We start from the raw sequence: 20,411 nt of genomic DNA, 5'->3' as shown, positions 1-20,411 counted from the left end.
TTGTGCCGAATTTCTTAATATACAACATGAGAATTAAATATAGCTTTTTAATAGATTTTTTTAAAAAAAATATCATGAGATTTGACATAGTAATTATTGTATGATTCATTCAATTGTTTTATCTGTCGATTATTTATTGAATCAATATGACAAAAGTAAAAAAAGAGTTGCGAAGCAGGACTAACATAATCATAACGGTGGAGGTTCGTGCTCCCCATATTGTTTTATAAGTTAATTTACATAGACGTAAGGTTAAAATTAGTCTAAATTTTTTATTAAAATAATTATTTTAATCTTTTTTTAGGATATTCTAGTTTTTGCCGTTTAACAAAATAATTGTTTTGGTTCATGTTCATTTTCCTTAAATATTTTTACTTTTAACATTTCATTTTAGGGTAAAAATATCTTTATTTTGGAGTATTAACCTTTTGTAAACTAACGTTTTTCATCCATATAGAGGTTTTTTTTTCATAAAATGAAACATCGAGGAGTCAAAATACTTCAAAAGACGGAATAGGGACAAACATGATTATTTAATCGAATATTAAAGTTTTTTTAACATTATACTATTTGTATACTTATATAATCCATGAATCCGATCACTATCATGTATTTGATTCTTGTCATATATAAACCAAACCCTAGGTGTGGTGGTATTTGTTTCTTGGCCATCATGTGTAGGTAGTGATATTGACAGACTCCAATTCTTCAATGTGGTTGTAGCTTAACTTTCATTACTTATAAATTACAAATTAGTAGTAAAAAGTAATGGAATAATTGTAAATGTAGGTTTGGTATAGTTTGAACTTTGAATTGGCCTACGTCCCATCATCACGGCATAGCCTATTAGGCTTCTTTAGGCTGCATAATCAATTAAGTTGGGTTGATTTAGAATGGTATTGGGTCTATGCATATTGTCTATTAATTGTCTCACACACTCAACTGTTAAGATTGGTGGTTATAAAAAGTATTATATGATGCAAATAGTGATGGCATATTGGCATATAAGGATGATGGAAGACACAAGCATATGCTTTTATGCTAGAATGATGAATTTATAATATTTTAGGAGAAGATGAATTTAAAATAATTTGGAAGACGAAAATAGATTATAAATAAAAATATATTTAGAATATATAAATCATCTTAACCGTCTCCCCTCATCCCATCACTCGATGAAGATATACAAAGGGAAGTATAGTTTATATTCTTGGGGCTTGGGTGGTGCATGATGTGGAGTTGTGGACAGTTGAGTCACTCATGAATATTATTATGAAAATTGCTGACGTTGAAACGGGTCTCAAACCCTCGACCTACACTAGAGAAGGCATTTATATATAATACTTCCATACCTATGGTCTATATATATACACACATACACAAGTCCGCATGCGTTGGATGCACGAATTCCATATTCATTTAATAGTTGAAACGGGTCTCAAACCCTCGAGCTACACTAGAGAAGACATCTATATATAATACGTCCATACCTATGGTCTATATACACATACAAGTCCGCATGCGTTGGATACACGAATTCGATATTCATTTAATAGTGAGTTAATCGCATCATATATCCCTAAACTATAACTCTAATTTTAAATTGGTTATTAAACTTTTAAATATTTTAATTTCATCCATAAACAATGACTCTCATTTTAAATTAGTGCTTAAACTTTTGAACATTCTAATTACATACTTAAAATATAGCCCACTTCCTAAATTGGTCCCAAAACTTTTGAATCTTCCAATTTCATCCCTAAATTCATCAAAATATGTAATTAGTTTCAACCATAGTTTAACCTTGATTTTGTTTTTTTTAACATACAATAATATAACTGTATAGTTTAACAAGGGATGTGATTAGTATATACATATAGTCTGCGATAAAATTGGAATGTAAAAAAAGTTTAGGGACCAATTTAGAATGAATGTCATGGTTTGGGGATGAAATTAAATTGTTCAAAAATTTGAGGACTAATTTAGAATGAGTCATAGTTTAATGATGAAATTAAAATATTTAAAAATTTAAGGAACAATTTGAAATGAGAATCATACTTTAAAGACATGTTATGCAATTAACTCTTTAATAAGGGTATACTTTGATTGACAAGAATTAAGCTTTCATTTTGTAGAAACAATGGCTAATGTGGGTTTTGTAGAAACAATGGCTAATGGGGTATTCCACCTTCCTTGTGAAACTCATGATTTCCTCTTGTTTTTCATATTTATTTTATAGTCCATGTTTAGAGTTCGAGAACATAGAAATGAAGTTATTTATTCAATGGAAGCGGTTCTTACCGTCGGTGATTATTATTATTTTATTCTTTTTTATATGTTATTTGTTTTTTTTTAAATTCTTTTAATTTTAAATAAGAATTTTTGTTTTAGTGACAAGTTTTTCTCTACTTTTATGACACATTTTTTCTCTGCTCTTATGACATGTTTCTTATGTCTTTTGGTACGTTTTCACATACCTCGACAGTCGCGTTGATGCTCGCACAAAGATTCTTCATGACATTTGTTTTCGGATTAGTTTTTCGGTGGTCATGTATTGTCAGATCCCTCTTTGATAAAAAGGTTATTTGCCGATATAATCAGAATTGTGTGGTGAAGTAACCTATCAAATCGTTTGATTCGCTCGCTACTTCTTTATCATTTCGTAAAGCATCTCATTCGACAGTGACAAAGGGTTTTATGAAGGTTACTGAGTTGTTATGATGTTAGACGTCATTCTTAATGGAATATTGTTTAATGCTTCTTCGTATCTTTGGGTTTGGTATTTTTATTTTATATAAAAGTTTTTTGGTGACTATTATTCCTAATATTCTCGCGTTGTAATTTTGATTATTTTTATTAATAAAATCTAAACTTAAGTAAAAAGTCAAAAATTAAGACAAAATACTAATTATTGGTCAAAATTCATCCAAAGAGGTGTTATTCTTTGTAGTTGAGGCTGCTACTTTTTCCTACAAATTCATCAGATGTGCAAAAGCAGAGCTGGAGCAGGTTTGAACATGTTAATATCAACAAAGCTAGCTTAGTCTAAACCAAAACAAACAAAATATGACAGAACGCGCAAATTTTATTCGGAAATCTTAAAGGAAAAAATCACATATAGCAGAAAAAAAATTATTATATTGAAAATTGTATAAGATTATAAAATTGCATCATCACTTGAGAAAACATTAGGTATAAAATCGTATTATTATATTAATTAAATAATCTTCGTATTCATCACAGATTCTTTTGTTTCCCTCTTAAATAATATTTTATCAAGTAGGTTGCATCTTAGATCGTGACAAACGAAATTCGAGTCGATGATGCATGGTAGCTAGCCCTGAAGTTTTTAGCCGGAGACGGCAGCCGGTACGGTGAAAAGTCGGCGAGAGCATTTTTTGAGAGGAGAGAGAGGGAAGAAGAAAAAATGAGAAAAATATAAGAAAAGGGGGTTTACATATCCCTAGCACACGACGTCGTTTTGGGCTCCCATACGTACATTTAAGATCCGGAGGGTCTAACCCTCTCTACGGTCCTTGTAACTATATTACGTATTCAATTTGGTCCCCCAAGATTATCCATGTTTTTACAAAATGGTCACCCATCTGTCCTTTTTTATTTTAATTCGATATTCATGTCCTTATGCTATTAGTTTACTTTTTTTGTTCATTGTTCATCCATAATTAAATTCATGGTTTATTCATGTAGTAGCCCCTATACCTTTGTTGTATTTTTGCATCATAGTCCTTGATCTTAAGCTTGTTTATTTTATTTTAAATTTTGGTGTCCTAATTGCATGATTTTTCCTTTTATGTTTATTCTTTAGTTTGTTAGGTTTAAAATGGAAAAATGTGTTTTGGTCCCTCTCATTTAGCTGTGTTTTTATATTTTGGTCACTGTCATAATTATGATTTTTTTCATGCTTAATTTTAGCTACTTTTTAATTTAGTCACTAATTTAAGATTACTGTTTTTTTTTTGTTTATTTGGCTGTTGAATTTTATTTTCGTTGCATGTTAGTCCATGTTTGCATGTTTTTATCCTTCGTAAATTTGATGTTTGACTTTATTTCATATCAATTTAGCCACTAATTTTTTGTTTTGAACGTGAGACTTTAATTATTGTTAATTTACATCTTAATGGGTGATTTATTTATTTATTTATTTTAATTTCAAATTTTCTAATTAATCCTTTAATTTCTTATTTATATGTTTTCACAATTTTCTCAATTTATGTATCTTATTTTATCTTAATTTAATCCTAGATTTTTAAATTTGTAGATTGAACCTTTATATTTAGGTTTCTCTTAATTTAGTCATTAATTAGAACCTTAGACTTCAAGTTTAGCCTTTTAGATCTAGATTCTTTCCACTTTAGCCTTTAGCCTTTTAATTAGGTTTTCTCTTAACATAATTAATTAGGCTTTAATTAGAACCTCCATATTAGGTTAGATTTCACTCTAGTCTTTTAATTTAGGGAATAATATGAGTTGGCCCTCGCCTTCATGCTCAAGGGACCATCTCGATTATTCGATCCAAATAACTGGTTTAAATCAAATAGGATTAATATTAGAGTCTCTATTTCTAGGTTTAGTCCCTTAGGTTCTTTAAATCACATAATTGACACTTTAAGTTAGAAAAAGTCTTAATCAACCCTTAGTTTAATTAGGTTTAATAATAAATTGTTTGATTGTATCATGTTTTCAAACCCAAGACAATGTTCACTTATTAGGGAGTCACCCGCAAATATGCTCAAGGGTTGATTACTGGTGATTCCCGAAGTATGTCGACGTCCTTTTAGAAAACCCTGTCATGTTTCCAAAATTCCAAGGCAATGTTTGATTATTGGACATAATAATTGATCTTCTCTGCATTCATGCTAGGAGCGAACGCTATTGCCTTAAATAAACGAGCATCATTTTCAATTGTGAATCCATAGTAAAATTTTAAATTAAATAAAACCTTGAACTCAAAATTTCTAACTTTTAAATATAAGGTGATCGATTAAGTATCAATTTCTGGGCGATGTGGAGGTGCTAGTCATTCTCTAAGAGTAATCGACTCCCGAACTTGATTTCTAGTTTTTGCAAACCCAAATTTGATATTTTTGATAAATTAAAATATTTTATTAAAATTACCCAATTTTTTGGTATTTCATTACATCTTAAAATGATTGGCAGCGACTCCTCACATTTCAAATCTTTCATAGAAAAAAATCCCAAATCATACTAGTTTTTTTTTCACCTGGGCGAAAAAAGGTGACCACAACGCCTCACTAATATTCACTTTTGTGTGGTCCCCCTCGGTCTAAACCTCAACCCCATTAGGCCATTACCCTTGCTTTCGAAGCTATTTGCATTGCTTTTCATGTTCAAAGTTTCACTACATGGACCATCCTGTTGTTTTTCGCCTCTCCAACAAATTTCAAACGTCCATTAATTGCTGCAATTTGATTCTATATATACAGATACGGTCGCCCATCCTTCCAATAAGCATCTCCTTCAAACGATTCTCCTGTCTGCCCTTTACTCTCTTCTTCTCTCAAGCTATAATATATTCTTACCTATTTTTTGTGTAGTTAACATCATATATGGCTTGTCTAAATAACACTTCCAAAGGGTTGGTGATCATCTTTTTTTTCCCCACTTGAATTTTCATCATCTATGAAGCTCAAATCTCCGTAATATTGGATATCCTATCCTATATGTATACATGTATACTGGGTCCAGTGTTAACCCTTGGTTCAATAAACAATATCTGATGGACATGATTTCTTCTGGTATGGCAATGGTATATACTTTTAATTATGTTGTAAACTGATTGAAACTATATATTAGGTAAGTATTGAAAAGATGGAAATGGGTGAAGAGGTATACACATTAGATGGAGCTGTGGATCGACATGGTCGACCTGCTATTAGAGCCAGAACTGGAACTTGGGTTTCTGTAATTCTACTCTTGGGTACATCTTCACATATATATATATGGAATTTCATGCATGCAAATTTTCTCTATAATTTGTTTTGAATGTTCATATATATATCATGATGTTCAGTTAACCAAGGGTTGGCAACGTTGGCATTCTTTGGAGTCGGGGTGAACCTGGTGCTATTTTTAACGAGGGTGCTCGGCCAAGACAATGCAGCCGCCGCTGCAAACGACGTCAGCAAATGGCTTGGGACGGTCTACGTTTTCTCTCTCCTCGGTGCCTTCCTTAGTGACTCTTACTGGGGAAGGTACAAGACTTGTGCCATATTCCAAGCTATCTTTGTTGTTGTAAGTTCAATTCCTTTCTTCATATACATATATATGGGTGGAAATGGCCTAATGCAAGGTTGTTTCAATTTGGAACACTACAGGGATTGGTATTGTTATCGGTTTCATCCTCTGTGTTCTTACTCAAACCCCGCGGCTGCGGTGATGAACGAACTCCGTGCGGATCTCACTCCACTTTCCATATCGTCTTCTTCTACTTATCGGTATACCTTGTAGCCCTAGGAAATGGAGGTTACCAGCCGAACATAGCCACCTTCGGGGCTGATCAGTTTGATGAGGAACACCCTAAAGAAGGGAAATCAAAAGTAGCCTTCTTTAGCTACTTCTATTTGGCTTTGAACCTTGGATCACTCTTTTCAGATACTGTTTTGGGCTACTTTGAGGATCAGGGCATGTGGCCACTTGGATTTTGGGCATCCACTGCCTCTGCCTTTTTGGCACTAGTCCTCTTTCTGATTGGGACACCCAGGTATAGACACTTCGAACCCAAGGGCAACCCTCTCTCGAGGTTTTGCCAAGTATTGGTTGCTGCAACAGGAAAATGGAAGGCTAAGACGAATCAAGGAGAAGAGAATTTGTTTGAAGGGGATAAAATGGAATCTGCCTTGAATGGTGACAGAAAGATACTCCATACAGATGGTTTCAGGTAGGTTCATGTATGAAAACTTAGTATTACTAACATGTTCTTCTTGTTAAAATTGTTCCTAATAGTTTTTAATCTCAGATTTTTGGATAAAGCAGCAATTATGACACCCAAAGATCACTCCTCCAAGCAAGATAAAAACTTTTACGGTCGCAATCCATGGCGTCTCTGCACAGTAACACAAGTTGAAGAAGTGAAATGCATACTGAAACTCCTCCCAATTTGGCTATGCACCATACTTTACTCCGTCGTCTTCACTCAAATGGCATCTCTCTTCGTCGAACAAGGCACCGCCATGAAAACCAACATTTCCGATTTCAACATCCCGGCGGCTGGCATGTCTAGCTTCGACATACTCAGCGTGGCGATGTTCATTTTCCTTTACAGGTTTGCTCTTGACCCCATTGTTGCAAAAATAAAGTCTGAACCAAAGGGTCTCACCGAGCTTCAAAGAATGGGGATCGGCCTTGTTATAGCTATACTAGCAATGGTCGCAGCTGGTGTAGTGGAAGTGTGGAGATTGAATGACGCAAAAAAAGACTGCCCCAACTGTGTAAACGCAAGCTCTTTGAGCATATTCTGGCAAATCCCACAGTACATGCTGATCGGAGCATCGGAGGTGTTCATGTACGTCGGTCAATTGGAGTTCTTTAACGGACAAGCACCGGATGGTTTAAAGAGCTTTGGGAGTGCACTTTGCATGACATCAATATCACTTGGAAATTACGTAAGTGATTTGCTGGTGACAATCGTTATGAAAGTATCGAGAAAAGATGATCTGCCTGGATGGATCCCTAGCAACCTTAACAATGGTCATTTGGATCTGTTTTTCTTCATGCTAGCAGCTTTGACATCGGTTGATCTTGTGATCTACGTAATATGCGCTAAGTGGTATAAATATATTGAGTTTGAAAGAATAAATGGAGCAGATGGTAATGGCGATGATGGGCAGACAGAAGCGGCGGCTGAGCATAGCGTTTAAGGTCGCATACAGTGGCAACCAGGGATGGATCAAGTCGGCCGGTGAGGTTACTCGTCCATAAAATTTTTATAAATTCATCTTTTAATATAGAATTATGAGACACATGTAACATGACAATGATGGTATGCTTTGGCATGTGATTTTTGTCACGTGATTTTGTTCTCATTTCTAATACAAATAATTTAGATAAATCATAAATAGTAAATCTTTTTTAATAATCAGAGATGATTAATCTAATAGCCTATCTGCTGCGGATGTTATTTTTCCCTTCTTTTTTTATAACCTATTAAATTTTTATCAATAATGTAAGAAAAGATGCATCCCACATAAGACATATAAAACATATAGCATCAACTAAAAATTAAAGGATAAATTATACGGTTCATTATTTAATTATCTTTTAACTCTTATCTTAGTCATTAAAAAAATTATATTTTTAATTTAATCACTCAACTTCGAATTAATCATATTTTAATCACTCTAAACTGATATAACTTTTTTTATTAATATTTTCCAATAATATGATGCATTTTACTATGACATGGTATATTTTGTTTATATATAATGCCATGTAATATTTAAAATAAAAAGAAAATCAAAATACTTAAAATACAAACCCTAGACCCAAATCAACCCTCCAACTCCTGGATCAAAAGAAAGCGCTCAAATCCTAAAATTTGCCTAGCATTCAAGTCAGTGCCCCTTCATTTTTGTCACCCTCTCTCCGTCCGTTGGCCCATCACTTTCCAACCACCATCCATCCACCAGTTCCACAACTTTCAAATCGTCATTAGTATATAATGACGTAAGGAATTTGTGTTTTTGTATGTAGAAAGAGTACCATTGGACATTTATTGAATCTAACATTATATTCATGATCTTTGTTTTTGTTATTGCTGATGTTTTTTTCATGAAAACCACCATTGTTATTGTGACTGATATTGACTATGACTAAATCATGATTATAGACAAGGTTGGTCCGAACTATTTCTAGACTCAGGACGAAAATAAAAAAAATGGTATTTTATCAGTGTAATCTTTGAGTTTTCTTTTATCAGTGTATTGGTATTTTACTAAATTCCAAGAATAATGTCTATATATATAATTTTGCAATATGTGTTTGCATGATGCTTGAGCCATGTTGTTAAATTAGTAGTTATGTATATTTTATGTTAAGTATAATATATGCAAATTATGAACCATTAAGTTAAAGCGTGATATAAAAGTGATGATGTGATCTAGTAGCAATCCATGGCAATTTCTGACGTGGCATCCAAGTCAGCAAAAGTACTTTCTATAGAAAAACACTTTTTGTACATGTGGCAAAGTGCATTTAATAAAACACACCTTTAGAGGAAAAAAATTAAAAAAAAAAAACTATAGGGACTTTTAACATAAATAAATAATATTTTAAAAATAGCATCAAGTTTGAGATTAAAATATTATATCTATAATTTAAGTTGAGTCCTATATAAAATATATGAATTGTTATATTGACACAACAAATATAAAAGTTGACTTTTAACAAAAACAAATTTATTAGACTGCATAATTTTTATATTTTTGAAATATTATTCTTAATGTCTACAAAATTAAAAAAAAATAGATAATTATATTATAATAATCTACTTTTGACAATGGAAGATTATAACATTTAAATATTTATACAAAAACTTTTAATAAAATTTATTTCATAATTTTTTTGGTGAATTTATTTTTATTCCAAACTCAACCACCGAAAAAAATCCATAGAAAATCAATTTATTTCATAGTTTATAAGATTAATTGTTTAATATTATAGAATATCAAAATGTTTAATTTTTCTTGAATTAATCACTGATATCTGATTTATTGACTGACTAATTCAGATCAAATACTACAGAGACGAGGACACCCTCTCAACCAGTTTGCTCCATTCGTAAACGTTAGAGTTCGAACCCTTAACATTACTTAAGGAATCTAGTGTCGCATCTGACTAGGCAAGTTGGTTGTTGGTTAAAATGTTTAATTGTAATTCATATAAACATTTAAGATAAACTACATATACGAATACTAATGTTTGAGTAAGTTTTTATTTTCTCCATTGAAGTTTTAAAAGTAACGTATTAATCACTAACGTTAGCGGTTTGTAATAAAATGATCTCACTCCATCGTCGTCTCCGTTAAACTTTTGATGTGACAACCTTAAAAAAGGGGTTTAGACTTAATTTTACTCTTAAACTACTGTTAAAATATCAAATGAATCCTTAAATAATGATTTTATATCTAATTTACCCTCAAAACCATCTAACTTTTTTTTTCAAATACCTTACCACCTCCATCGCAGTCACTGGGTACAGAAGACGGAAAAGTTAGCCACAAGTGCAGGGTTTGCAACAAAAGCTTCAACTCTTACCAGGCTTTGGGTAGCCACAAAGCTAGGGCGGCGACACCAACGAGGTAGCATTTGTTAAAGATGTCAACGTGTCTATTCCCAACACACTAAACTAATGCCCTTAAATTATTGGTCATGAATAAACTCATGTTTCAACTTACCTTATTGGTCAGAGAACAATTGTGATATCAATGATGTGGTCTATGACTAGACCAGATTGAGAGTATTACAATTTTAAATAAGTCAAGAACTAGACTATAATCTTGTTATTGCTTTCAAGAATAAGCCTGATATTACTCACCCATTTTGAAGCTAAAAAAATGATACAATCATGTTTAACAACAAGAATTTCAGTCAATATCGATACATCAAGAAAAATAATTATTAAATGTCTTTGTTAAAATATCGATCACATCAAACAACAAAAATACAACAGAAAGAGATGAACATTAAAATAAAAATCTTGACATAATTATACAACTCTTAACTGACTTTCTAATTGGTTTATGGCATTGATGACGCGTCGTCATTAAGGGATTGCTACATGTTCAATTGAATCATCTCGTACAATTAGGGAAATACTTTAGATGTAGGCATAGATGGTTAATTAAACTGCACCCAAAAAGTAGCTTACACAAAGAGCGTCAAATTAAATTAATCTGTTGCATTTCCCCATCCGCTTCTAACAATAAGTGCATAACGAGTACAGCTTTGGCATGACAATATATTTACATTAGACGCAAGTCTTTCATCTGCTTATTCAATGATTTAAATATAAAAGAGTCCCATCGAATTAACTAAGACAGTAAAAAAATAAAGAAATTTCTTTCAATAATTTACTATAAACATAAATAATAATTAGAAAACAGAACAAATAATAATAATGAAGTCTAAAGAATATAGTGAGTAATTGGAAGCCACACCATGTTATGATCTATATTTTGAAAACCGGACCGGACCGAGATTTTTGTTTTTTTTTTAAAAAAAATTAAACCAAACAACGTCGTTTGTTAAACGAGCCAAGTCGAACTCGAGTATTGCTGAGCTCGACTCGAACTTGAAAACTTTAAAAGTAAGCTCAACTCAACTCAAACTCACAAACTAAAAATTATCAAGTTCAACTCAAACTCGAAATATAATATTGAAACTTGAACTCAAAAAGGCTTAAACTCAAAAAAAAAATAGAAGCTCGATTGAAGCCTAAAATTCGAGCTTGATTGAAGTGAAAGAATAGTTCACTCAATACTCACCAAAAGACTCCATGATTTTGAATGTCAAATTATCTCTATTATTTATAGAAGTTAGTTGTGATGCGCTTCTATGTTTCTTAGCAATGTGATATTGTTTTGTTCTCATATTTTTACTCTTTAGACTTTTGGGATGCTCTTCTATGTTTCTTAGTCATGTGGGATTGTTTTTTAAAAAAATTAAATCAAACAATATCATTTTGTTATGATTTTTTTAACCCCAAATTTATTTTTTAATTATAGTTATATAATTATATTTATTATTTAATATGTTTTACCTTAAATATTATGTTGTAGTTAATTTGAATCATTTTGTTTCACTTTGATTTTATGTTTTTAACTTATATATGTTATGACTGTGATAAAAATTATTTTTTATTAAATATAATGACCGGTTCGTTAATCGGTCCGGTTCTGAAAATCATGGTTATGATATAACAAAAATAAATATGTCTAGGACCCAATCCTGACAACCAAATGGCTGGTATGGTTAATGAGGTCGGTGTGGACCGACGTGTCTCCTACCCAACTAAATCCATGCATCAATGATTGTAGCCATTTGTCAAATTAGAAAGCACACAGACACAAATATCAAATCATCAGGCTTGCCGTTTTGTGTGCCAATTAATTTTGCTGACTCCTTTGACACTGATCTCTATAGACTGTCTCCTCCATATCCTCGTTTAGATTTCTTGCTGCATCGTCGATTTGAGTCGAACTTTCTAAATCATTTGTATAATTTAATTAATTTAAATTAAATAATACAAATTTAACATACCAACAACGTACCAACATATTACCAACATATCATATATATATGATAAAAACAATACCATAAACACAAAAATTAACCTAAGCATTAAATCAAATTAAAAATAAACATATAATAAAAAGCTAAAAATAAACATACTTGACGTACAAGTACATATCTATGTTACATACCAACCTTACCTAAAAGTATCAATTGGTCACAATGTCTATAATAGGTCATTTAAGACATGATACAAAACACAAAATTAAACCATTCATCCATAATACTCTCATTCATGCTCATTTAGACAAACTTACAACTAATTATTACAAATCAACATCATGTTTCAATCCATCAACGTCAAATAACATGACAAATTATTACAGATCACTATCAATAAGTTATCATATTATAATTAATCTCAATTTACTTTTTAAAGTAAAAAAAAATCAGCTATTATATCATTTAGAAAATATATATTATTTCGGATCTGAATGTCACACCACTTCTTATACCATAAATTAAATTATCTGTAAAATCATAACTAAACGTGAGTAAGTACAAACGCATATAGAGAGTGGAAGGGACTATAGTTCTTCTCAAATTTTAATATAATAGTATTTTAGGTTTTTATCAGTTTAAATTTAAATAAGATTAAATTTTTACCTCCTCTGTTTTTTAAATTAAATACATAACAAATTTTTATTATTTTAAATATTTTATTATTTTTAATATTTAATTAAACGTATATAGAGAGTGGAAGGGACCGTAGTTCTTGATGGAGCTTTATCATTTAGTTTTATGGGAAAAGAAGAATGAGAAAGGTGAAGTGCTTTATTCCACCGGTCGATCTTCCCCTTTTTGGCCAAACGTCAGATTCCATTTCAACTTATGCAATAGAAAACGACGTCATATCTTGTGAGAATATGTTGGTAACTGGGTATGAAAAAAAGCAAATGCTATAGGAATGATTTAACTTTTAAAAAATATTTTCAAAAAACAACTGACGGTTGATTAAAAAAAAGAGAGAATTAATTTTTTTAAATATTATTTGTATTGAAATTTTGATGTTGTAAAAAAAAATCAATTAAGAGAGTCATTTAAAGATGATAATGGATTAATTTAGATTGAGTTTTTGTCAATCTGATCTGATCCGAAAATTGTATACCCTCCATCCGAACTCAACTCAACTTGAGAATTATATATTTTTCACCTAACATTGCCCGACTCAACTCGACCCAATCTGAAGAGAATATTTTTATACATAAACCCGATTCAACCCAAATTTTAAGACTATAACCCAATTTAATTTGATCTAACCCAACTCGATGTAAAATAGAGACCTAATTAAAAGAACTATAGAAAAAGAAGATATTATAACAATTATCCCTAAATTTATAGGGAAAATATATTATTACTCTCAAATCGGATCAAGACAAAAAAAATTCACACTTCACCTGAACTTGATCCAACCTAACCCAACCTCATCATATATAAAATATGATCGATCGACCTGAACCTAAACTGAAAAAAAAAAGATTTAATAAGATCAGGTCAGGTTATAATTTATCGATTTCAAGTTAAATTGGCATACCCAAAGTCATCTCATAATAGATCATTACAAATTTATATATGAATTAATCAATAAATAAATTAAATACATGTTATACCTCATCAAGCCTCTCCCACAATCAACTCTAAAAATTAATAATCTCCTGAATAAGAAGAGATTATCGAAGGGTCCCCTCTGTCAATCACAAACTCTAAGGTTTCATACCCTCTACATAATCATTTGTCATTGATATGATTTTTGATATGACCACTAGCAAATTGATATGATATGTTAGAATCAAATTTATTGTCAACCATTCAACCTGTCAGCTTACAATTAGTTATCATAACACTTGGTCTGACATTGATATTAAGGATCACTATAATTCCTTAACCAAGAGAAAGGAAGTTGGGGTTGAATATTCTTCTAAAAAATTCTTGCTTTTTTAGATATAACAAACCAAACGATATTGATTGTTTATAACTCCATCATAAACCACTGGTTGTGGCTCTTCGTCTAAATCAGAAGGGGTGAAATGATAATAGCCACCATAACCTAAAAATCATCATCAACAATTGATGTTGTGAGTGTTGAATACCTCATAACATAAAGGAATCAATTGAGATGAACCCCAATAGCTAGTGTAGTGGTCAATCATGACAAGATGTGGTTATAATCTGGGTAGAGAAAGAGAATAAAGAAAGGAATAAGAAAGAAGAAAGAAAGAAGAAAGAAGAAAGAAAAAATGAGAAAAAAAGAGAGAAGAAAATGACTTTTATAGGATCCAAAACGACATTATATAATTTGACTTTTATAGAATGATATCATTTTGGTATCGTTAGTCATATCATAACTTTATTAACTATTTAACGAAAATAGAAGCAATGACAAAACTGTGTAAGAAAATCAAGAACTTTTAAAATTTAATGATAAAAAAAGAAATAAAAAGAAAGTTGAGTGTAAAAAATTATAATTTACCCATGATATTATCAATGTGAGTTGATTTCATTTATTAAGTAGTCATTACTATTAGTATTGATGGTTTAGTCTAAAAAAAATAGATTCATTTGATAGATAATCTACAAATATCACTTTCAATTTTTTATGAAACCGAAAGTATATCTTCCTTGCTCTCAATTGGGGTAACGTCCCATCACCTAACCTTTATCTCTCCAGGGAAAAACAAAGGAATGCCATCTGCCTTCAGATTGTGAGATGTATGTTTGCATGCCTCGCTTGGGTTAAACTTTTATTTATTAACGAGGAGATTATATGATAATATTTATTCAGAATATTTTAGTTAATTAATAATGAATGTATATATACTATGTAAAAACATATGTTCAAACTTAGAATCGAAGAACAACATTCCTCTTTATCATTAAAATCGTTTAATAAGTTCATGTGAGATGTATATTGCATGCCTCGCTTGGGTTAAATTTGTTTAATAATATAGAGAATTATGTAAGCAGCACATTAATTGGGTAGGAGGCCAAAGTAGATAACTACTAAGCATCTGGAAAATGTGAAATGGGCGAGATTAGCGTTTGCTTGGAGATAACCTATATCCTAAACATTGAATTTGCATGACCACATTTCCAGGCACAGTTAGAAATAGAGTTAGCCATTCAATTCAACATTTATTTTAAAAGGTAAAAGAAGAAAGAAATGAATGAGAACATGCAGTTCGGCTGTAATAGAATGGACTGGACAACAACCAGCTGAAACAGTTGAGAACAATAAATTCATGAGTTAAACTAGTCGTCAAAAATGGAAAAGTGGATGGCAACTTTCTCACAGTTATGTTGGTCTTTGTATAATCTTAATAATTTAATATAGGCTGCTGATCTTACCTGATTTTAGACAAAGAAAAAGGACGATCACGTGTCGTTCTGTAGGGTTTGCTGGTTTTGATTTACCTGGCTACAGTTCAGCTTGATTGCACCATATATACGACTGCACCCCTAAGCCATTTGCAGGTAGCAAAAGCATGGCTTCTAAACCAGGAATTCTCACAGATTGGCCATGGAAGCCTCTTGGAAGCTTTAAGGTAACATGATCTTCTCATTTTCTCTCTTATATATCAGATATTTCTCTCATGCAGTTACATATTTTGCTGTTGGATGGATTTTTACAGTACATAATCCTGGCTCCATGGATTACTGAGAGCATATACTCAATCATGGGGAAGGATGCAAAGGACTGGGATTATGCCAATCTTTCTATAATCCCGTTCATGTTATGGAGAATGTTGCACAACCAGATATGGATCAGCTTTTCTCGTTATCGAACTGCTAAAGGCACCAACAGGATTGTGGACAAGGGTATAGAATTTGACCAAGTTGATAGAGAAAGTAACTGGTAATATATAATATATGATGTTATATTTTTTGTTTCTGAATATCATCTTTAAAAGTGGCAGTGTTGACCATGAATATTATTGCAGGGATGATCAAATATTGTTCAATGGAATCCTGTTTTACTTGGGCAACAAATACGTACCAGGAGCTTCACACATACCTATATGGAGAATGGATGGTGTGATTATAGCCATGTTGCTCCATGCCGGTCCTGTGGAGTTTCTCTACTACTGGCTTCATAGAGCACTGCACCATCATTATCTTTACTCTCGCTACCATTCTCATCACCATTCCTCCATTGTCACTGAGCCTATTACTTGTAAGCACCTCTCCTTTAAACATTTTGAACTTTAAACTGTAATAATATAATGAGTGTGGGTGTTGCAGCTGTGATACATCCATTTGCAGAGCACATATCATACTTTCTCTTGTTCGCAATACCAATGTTGACGATAGCTGTAACTGGAACCGCTTCCATCGTCGCCTATGCTGTCTACATCTCTTACATCGACTTGATGAACAACATGGGTCATTGCAACTTCGAGCTCATTCCCAACTGGATCTTCTCCGTTTTCCCTCCTCTTAAGTACCTAATGTACACTCCATCGTAAGTCCTCTCTCTTCATGATCAAAATACCTTATTAATGGCAATAATGATACGAGTTATTAGGCAAATAATCTAGCTTCATTCTTAAGTAATCTTACCTAACAATGTCTTGACTGACTACATGACATTATAGAGCTGAAAATAGATGTTTTATGTTGTAATAAAGCCCTGTAATTAGCGAATCATTATCAGTTGATGGATACGTATCAACATGTTTTGCAAACAGTTTTTGTACTTTGTACAACGTGATCACATTGAATGCTTGTCTGCATTTCTCAGCCAAGTGGCTCAGTTCTCAATTAATAAATATCTCATCCGTTTTTTTTGTCCCATTGCAACTTCGAGCTCATTCCCAACTGGATCTTCTCCGTTTTCCCTCCTTTTAAGTACCTAATGTACACTCCATCGTAAGTCCTCTCTCTCCATGGTCAAAATACCTTATTAATGGCAATTAAGATACGACTATACCGGTTATTAGGCAAATAATCGAGCTTTAATCTTAAGTACTCCTACCTAACAATGTCTTGACTGACTACATGACATTATAGAGCTGAAAATAGATGTTTTATGTTGTAATAAAGCCCTGTAATTAGCGAAACATTATCAGTTGATGGATACGTGTCAACATGTTTTGCAAACAGTTTTTGTACCTTGTACAACGATATCACATTGAATGCTTGTCTGCATTTCTCAGCATGTGGCTCAGTTCTCAATTAATAAATATCTCATCCGTTTTTTTTGTCCTTTGCTTACCAATAGTTAATGTTCCCTATTCATTTTTGTACTGGTAATGAATTTTGGAAAACCTTAAAAGGAATTCTAGCACTAATTGCACTAACTTAATAACACTTCAATAATACTTTTTGTTGGGTTTTCTGTAGATTCCACTCGTTACATCACACACAATTCAGGGTCAACTACTCGTTGTTTATGCCAATCTATGATTACATGTATGGCACAATGGACAAAACATCAGATACCTTGTATGAAAATTCACTCAAAAGAAAGGAGGAATCGCCAAACGTGGTGCATCTGACTCACCTAATCACACCTGAGTCAATCTATCATCTCCGCATTGGATTTGCCTCCTTTGCCTCTAAACCATACTCATCTGTTTGGTACTTGTGGTTCCTCTGGCCTGTTACTTTGTGGTCCATGATGCTTACATGGATTTATGGTCGAACTTTTGTTGTTGAAAGGAACCGTTTTGATAAAATCAAAGCACAGACATGGGCCATACCCAAATACAGACCGCAGGTTAGGAACCATTATTAATGCAGCACCATCACTGTTGGTTATGTATGTATTTGTCTCAATCGTTAACAATGCTTTAATTAATGTTCAGTATCGCTTGAAATGGCAAAAGGAGTCCATCAATAACTTGATTGAGGACTCTGTATTAGAGGCTGATGAAAAAGGTGCTAGTGTGTTGAGCCTTGGCCTCATGAATCAGGCAAGTTTTCTCCCCTTTCTTCCCCATAATCAGTCACTATGATCGTGTGATAATTACATAAAATTGAATATTGTGCAGAGTGAAGAGCTGAACAAGTATGGTGAGGTGTATGTGAAGAAGCATCCCAAGCTTAGAGTGAAGTTAGTGGATGGGAGTAGCTTGGCGGTAGCAGTTCTTCTTAACAGCATACCAAAGGGAACAACCCAAGTACTTCTTCGAGGCAAACTAGCTAAGGTCGCTGTTGCTGTCGCGTTTGCCCTATGCCAGAAGGGCATTCAGGTTGCTGTATCACGCGAGGATGAATATGAGAAGCTTGATAAGTCATTTGGCGCCAACACTGAGGGTAAATTGGTTATGTCAAAGAGTTATAGCTCTTACAAGGTAATTAAAGTCTCAATTATCACTTTCAAGCAGCTCAATAGTGGTGCTGATGGATTGTTTGATATGTTGCAGATATGGTTAGTGGGAGATGAATTAGAAGAAGAAGAACAAAGAAAGGCAGCTAAAGGAACACTGTTTATTCCCTTCTCGCAATTCCCACCCAAAAAACTGCGCAAAGACTGCTTCTACCACACCACACCTGCAATGCAGACTCCCGTGGCACTTGAGAACGTAGATTCTTGTGAGGTTGGTCGCCAAACTTGGTAATGTTTCGGGCCTACTTGGTGATATATATGCATAAATAATACAATTTGAATTCATATGACAGAACTGGCTGCCAAGGAGAGTGATGAGTGTATGGCGCATAGCTGGGATAGTGCATGGTCTAGAAGGATGGGAGGAACATGAATGTGGTTACACCATCTCAAGCATTGACAAAGTTTGGGACGCAAGTCTCAAGCACGGATTTCAACCTCTGAGGATCCCAACTCAATCAAAATCCTAGATCATATTTCAGAATTTATCTGATTTCTCTACTTGCTATATCTATGGTTCTATGCATAAGTTTTTACCTATATGATATTATCCTTATATTGGATTAGTCATGTGAGTCTCTATTCCTCTCCCATGCCTCCAATAGTACGTATTAGTGCTTCTCAGAGTTTAAATATATAATATAAATTTACATTCTCTTTGATTTATAACTTGTTTTTGGATTGTATAATTACTTAATGGTTAATTTACTATAGAATGTTACTTGTTCAAATAAACTAATCACCAAAATCCTAAGTTTTGATATATAAACAAAAGTAACATCCCATATACTTGCACCCATTATATCATCCAATTCAAACAAGATCAAGGCACGTCCAAAACCAAAAGTTTTCAAGTTCCATGTTTAAACGTCCAAAACAAAAACACATCCATACTAAATGTTTTATTTTTTAATTTTATGATGCAAATGAGATGAGAATATATTGAAGATTTTGAACCAAAATATCCGACACAACCACTCATGCCTTGTTACTTAAATGACACAATTATAATGTTATTCATTATCAATGATTTATATTGTAAAGATTGATTTTGTAGGGATATTAGGAGAGTGTTTTGGGATATGAGTTTTGATATATATCGGATTTTGGGAAATATGGGATATCATGCATTTGTACTCCTTGTGATCTCTATGTTTATAGTTGATTCTTGTTCTTTTCATCAATGGATGTAGGTAAGACCAAATCACATTATATTTTATCTCTTGTGTATGTCTTACTTTTATGTTGATTTCGCTTTTATTATTTTTCGCTCTTAAATTTCTAACATATAAATTCGTTTTAAGATGATAGTGTGTCTTGTTATGTTACTTTTGAATATGTTCTCAAATGCATTGGTAATTTTACTTGTACATATAACTTCAACCTTCCCTTGAATATATGCTTCTTCTTCCACAAAAACCTAACAACTATCAATAATCTTCATGTCGATTTTCGACCTGATCTTATGGGGTCGAGTTTTTTCATAAAATTCGGGTTTGGGTTTCGGTCAAATCAAGTTTTTTAGAGGATATATTTGAGTGGGTCGGGTTTAAGTTTAGGATGAAAAATATTCAACCGACCCAACCTAAAAAAATAATATAATTATACCATATATATATATAATTACAATAATAACCCTCTAAATTATTTTTTCAATTAAATCTTTATTTTATTGAATGAAATTAATATTTATTATAAATATATTTATTCGAGTCGGAAATGACCATCCAACTCAGTTGGTAGAGCACAAGGT

The 20,411-nt window shown here is 32.5% G+C and overlaps 2 protein-coding genes across 3 annotated transcripts; both read left to right on the top strand.

Moving 5' to 3' along the window:
* The first annotated feature begins 5,762 nt into the window (after positions 1-5,762).
* LOC120146993 (protein NRT1/ PTR FAMILY 7.2-like) lies at positions 5,763-7,998 on the top strand. Its single transcript, XM_039160470.1, has 4 exons — positions 5,763-5,959; positions 6,053-6,273; positions 6,357-6,919; positions 6,998-7,998. Exons 1-4 carry the CDS (start codon positions 5,851-5,853, stop codon positions 7,896-7,898), a joined length of 1,794 nt encoding a protein of 597 aa, XP_039016401.1. The 5' UTR covers positions 5,763-5,850; the 3' UTR covers positions 7,899-7,998.
* Positions 7,999-15,812: 7,814 nt separating this feature from the next.
* LOC120146992 (very-long-chain aldehyde decarbonylase CER1-like) lies at positions 15,813-19,224 on the top strand. 2 transcript variants are annotated; one of them, XM_039160468.1, is made up of 9 exons: positions 15,813-15,872; positions 15,960-16,183; positions 16,269-16,501; positions 16,570-16,789; positions 17,671-18,046; positions 18,135-18,242; positions 18,321-18,623; positions 18,696-18,869; positions 18,952-19,128. In XM_039160468.1, exons 1-9 carry the CDS (start codon positions 15,813-15,815, stop codon positions 19,126-19,128), a joined length of 1,875 nt encoding a protein of 624 aa, XP_039016399.1. The 2 variants fall into 2 exon arrangements, with proteins under 2 accessions (XP_039016399.1, XP_039016400.1); XM_039160469.1 differs by lacking the exons at positions 15,813-15,872; positions 15,960-16,183; positions 16,269-16,501; positions 16,570-16,789 and adding an exon at positions 17,141-17,196 and having other exon boundaries at positions 18,952-19,224.
* Positions 19,225-20,411: the final 1,187 nt, after the last annotated feature.

Source organism: Hibiscus syriacus, unplaced genomic scaffold (genome assembly GCF_006381635.1).
Source record: "Hibiscus syriacus cultivar Baekdansim isolate YM2019G1 unplaced genomic scaffold, ASM638163v2 tig00110933_pilon, whole genome shotgun sequence".
NCBI lineage: Eukaryota > Viridiplantae > Streptophyta > Magnoliopsida > Malvales > Malvaceae > Hibiscus > Hibiscus syriacus.
Note: the sequence above shows the minus strand (reverse complement) of the source record. Positions and strands in the feature narration are given on the sequence as shown.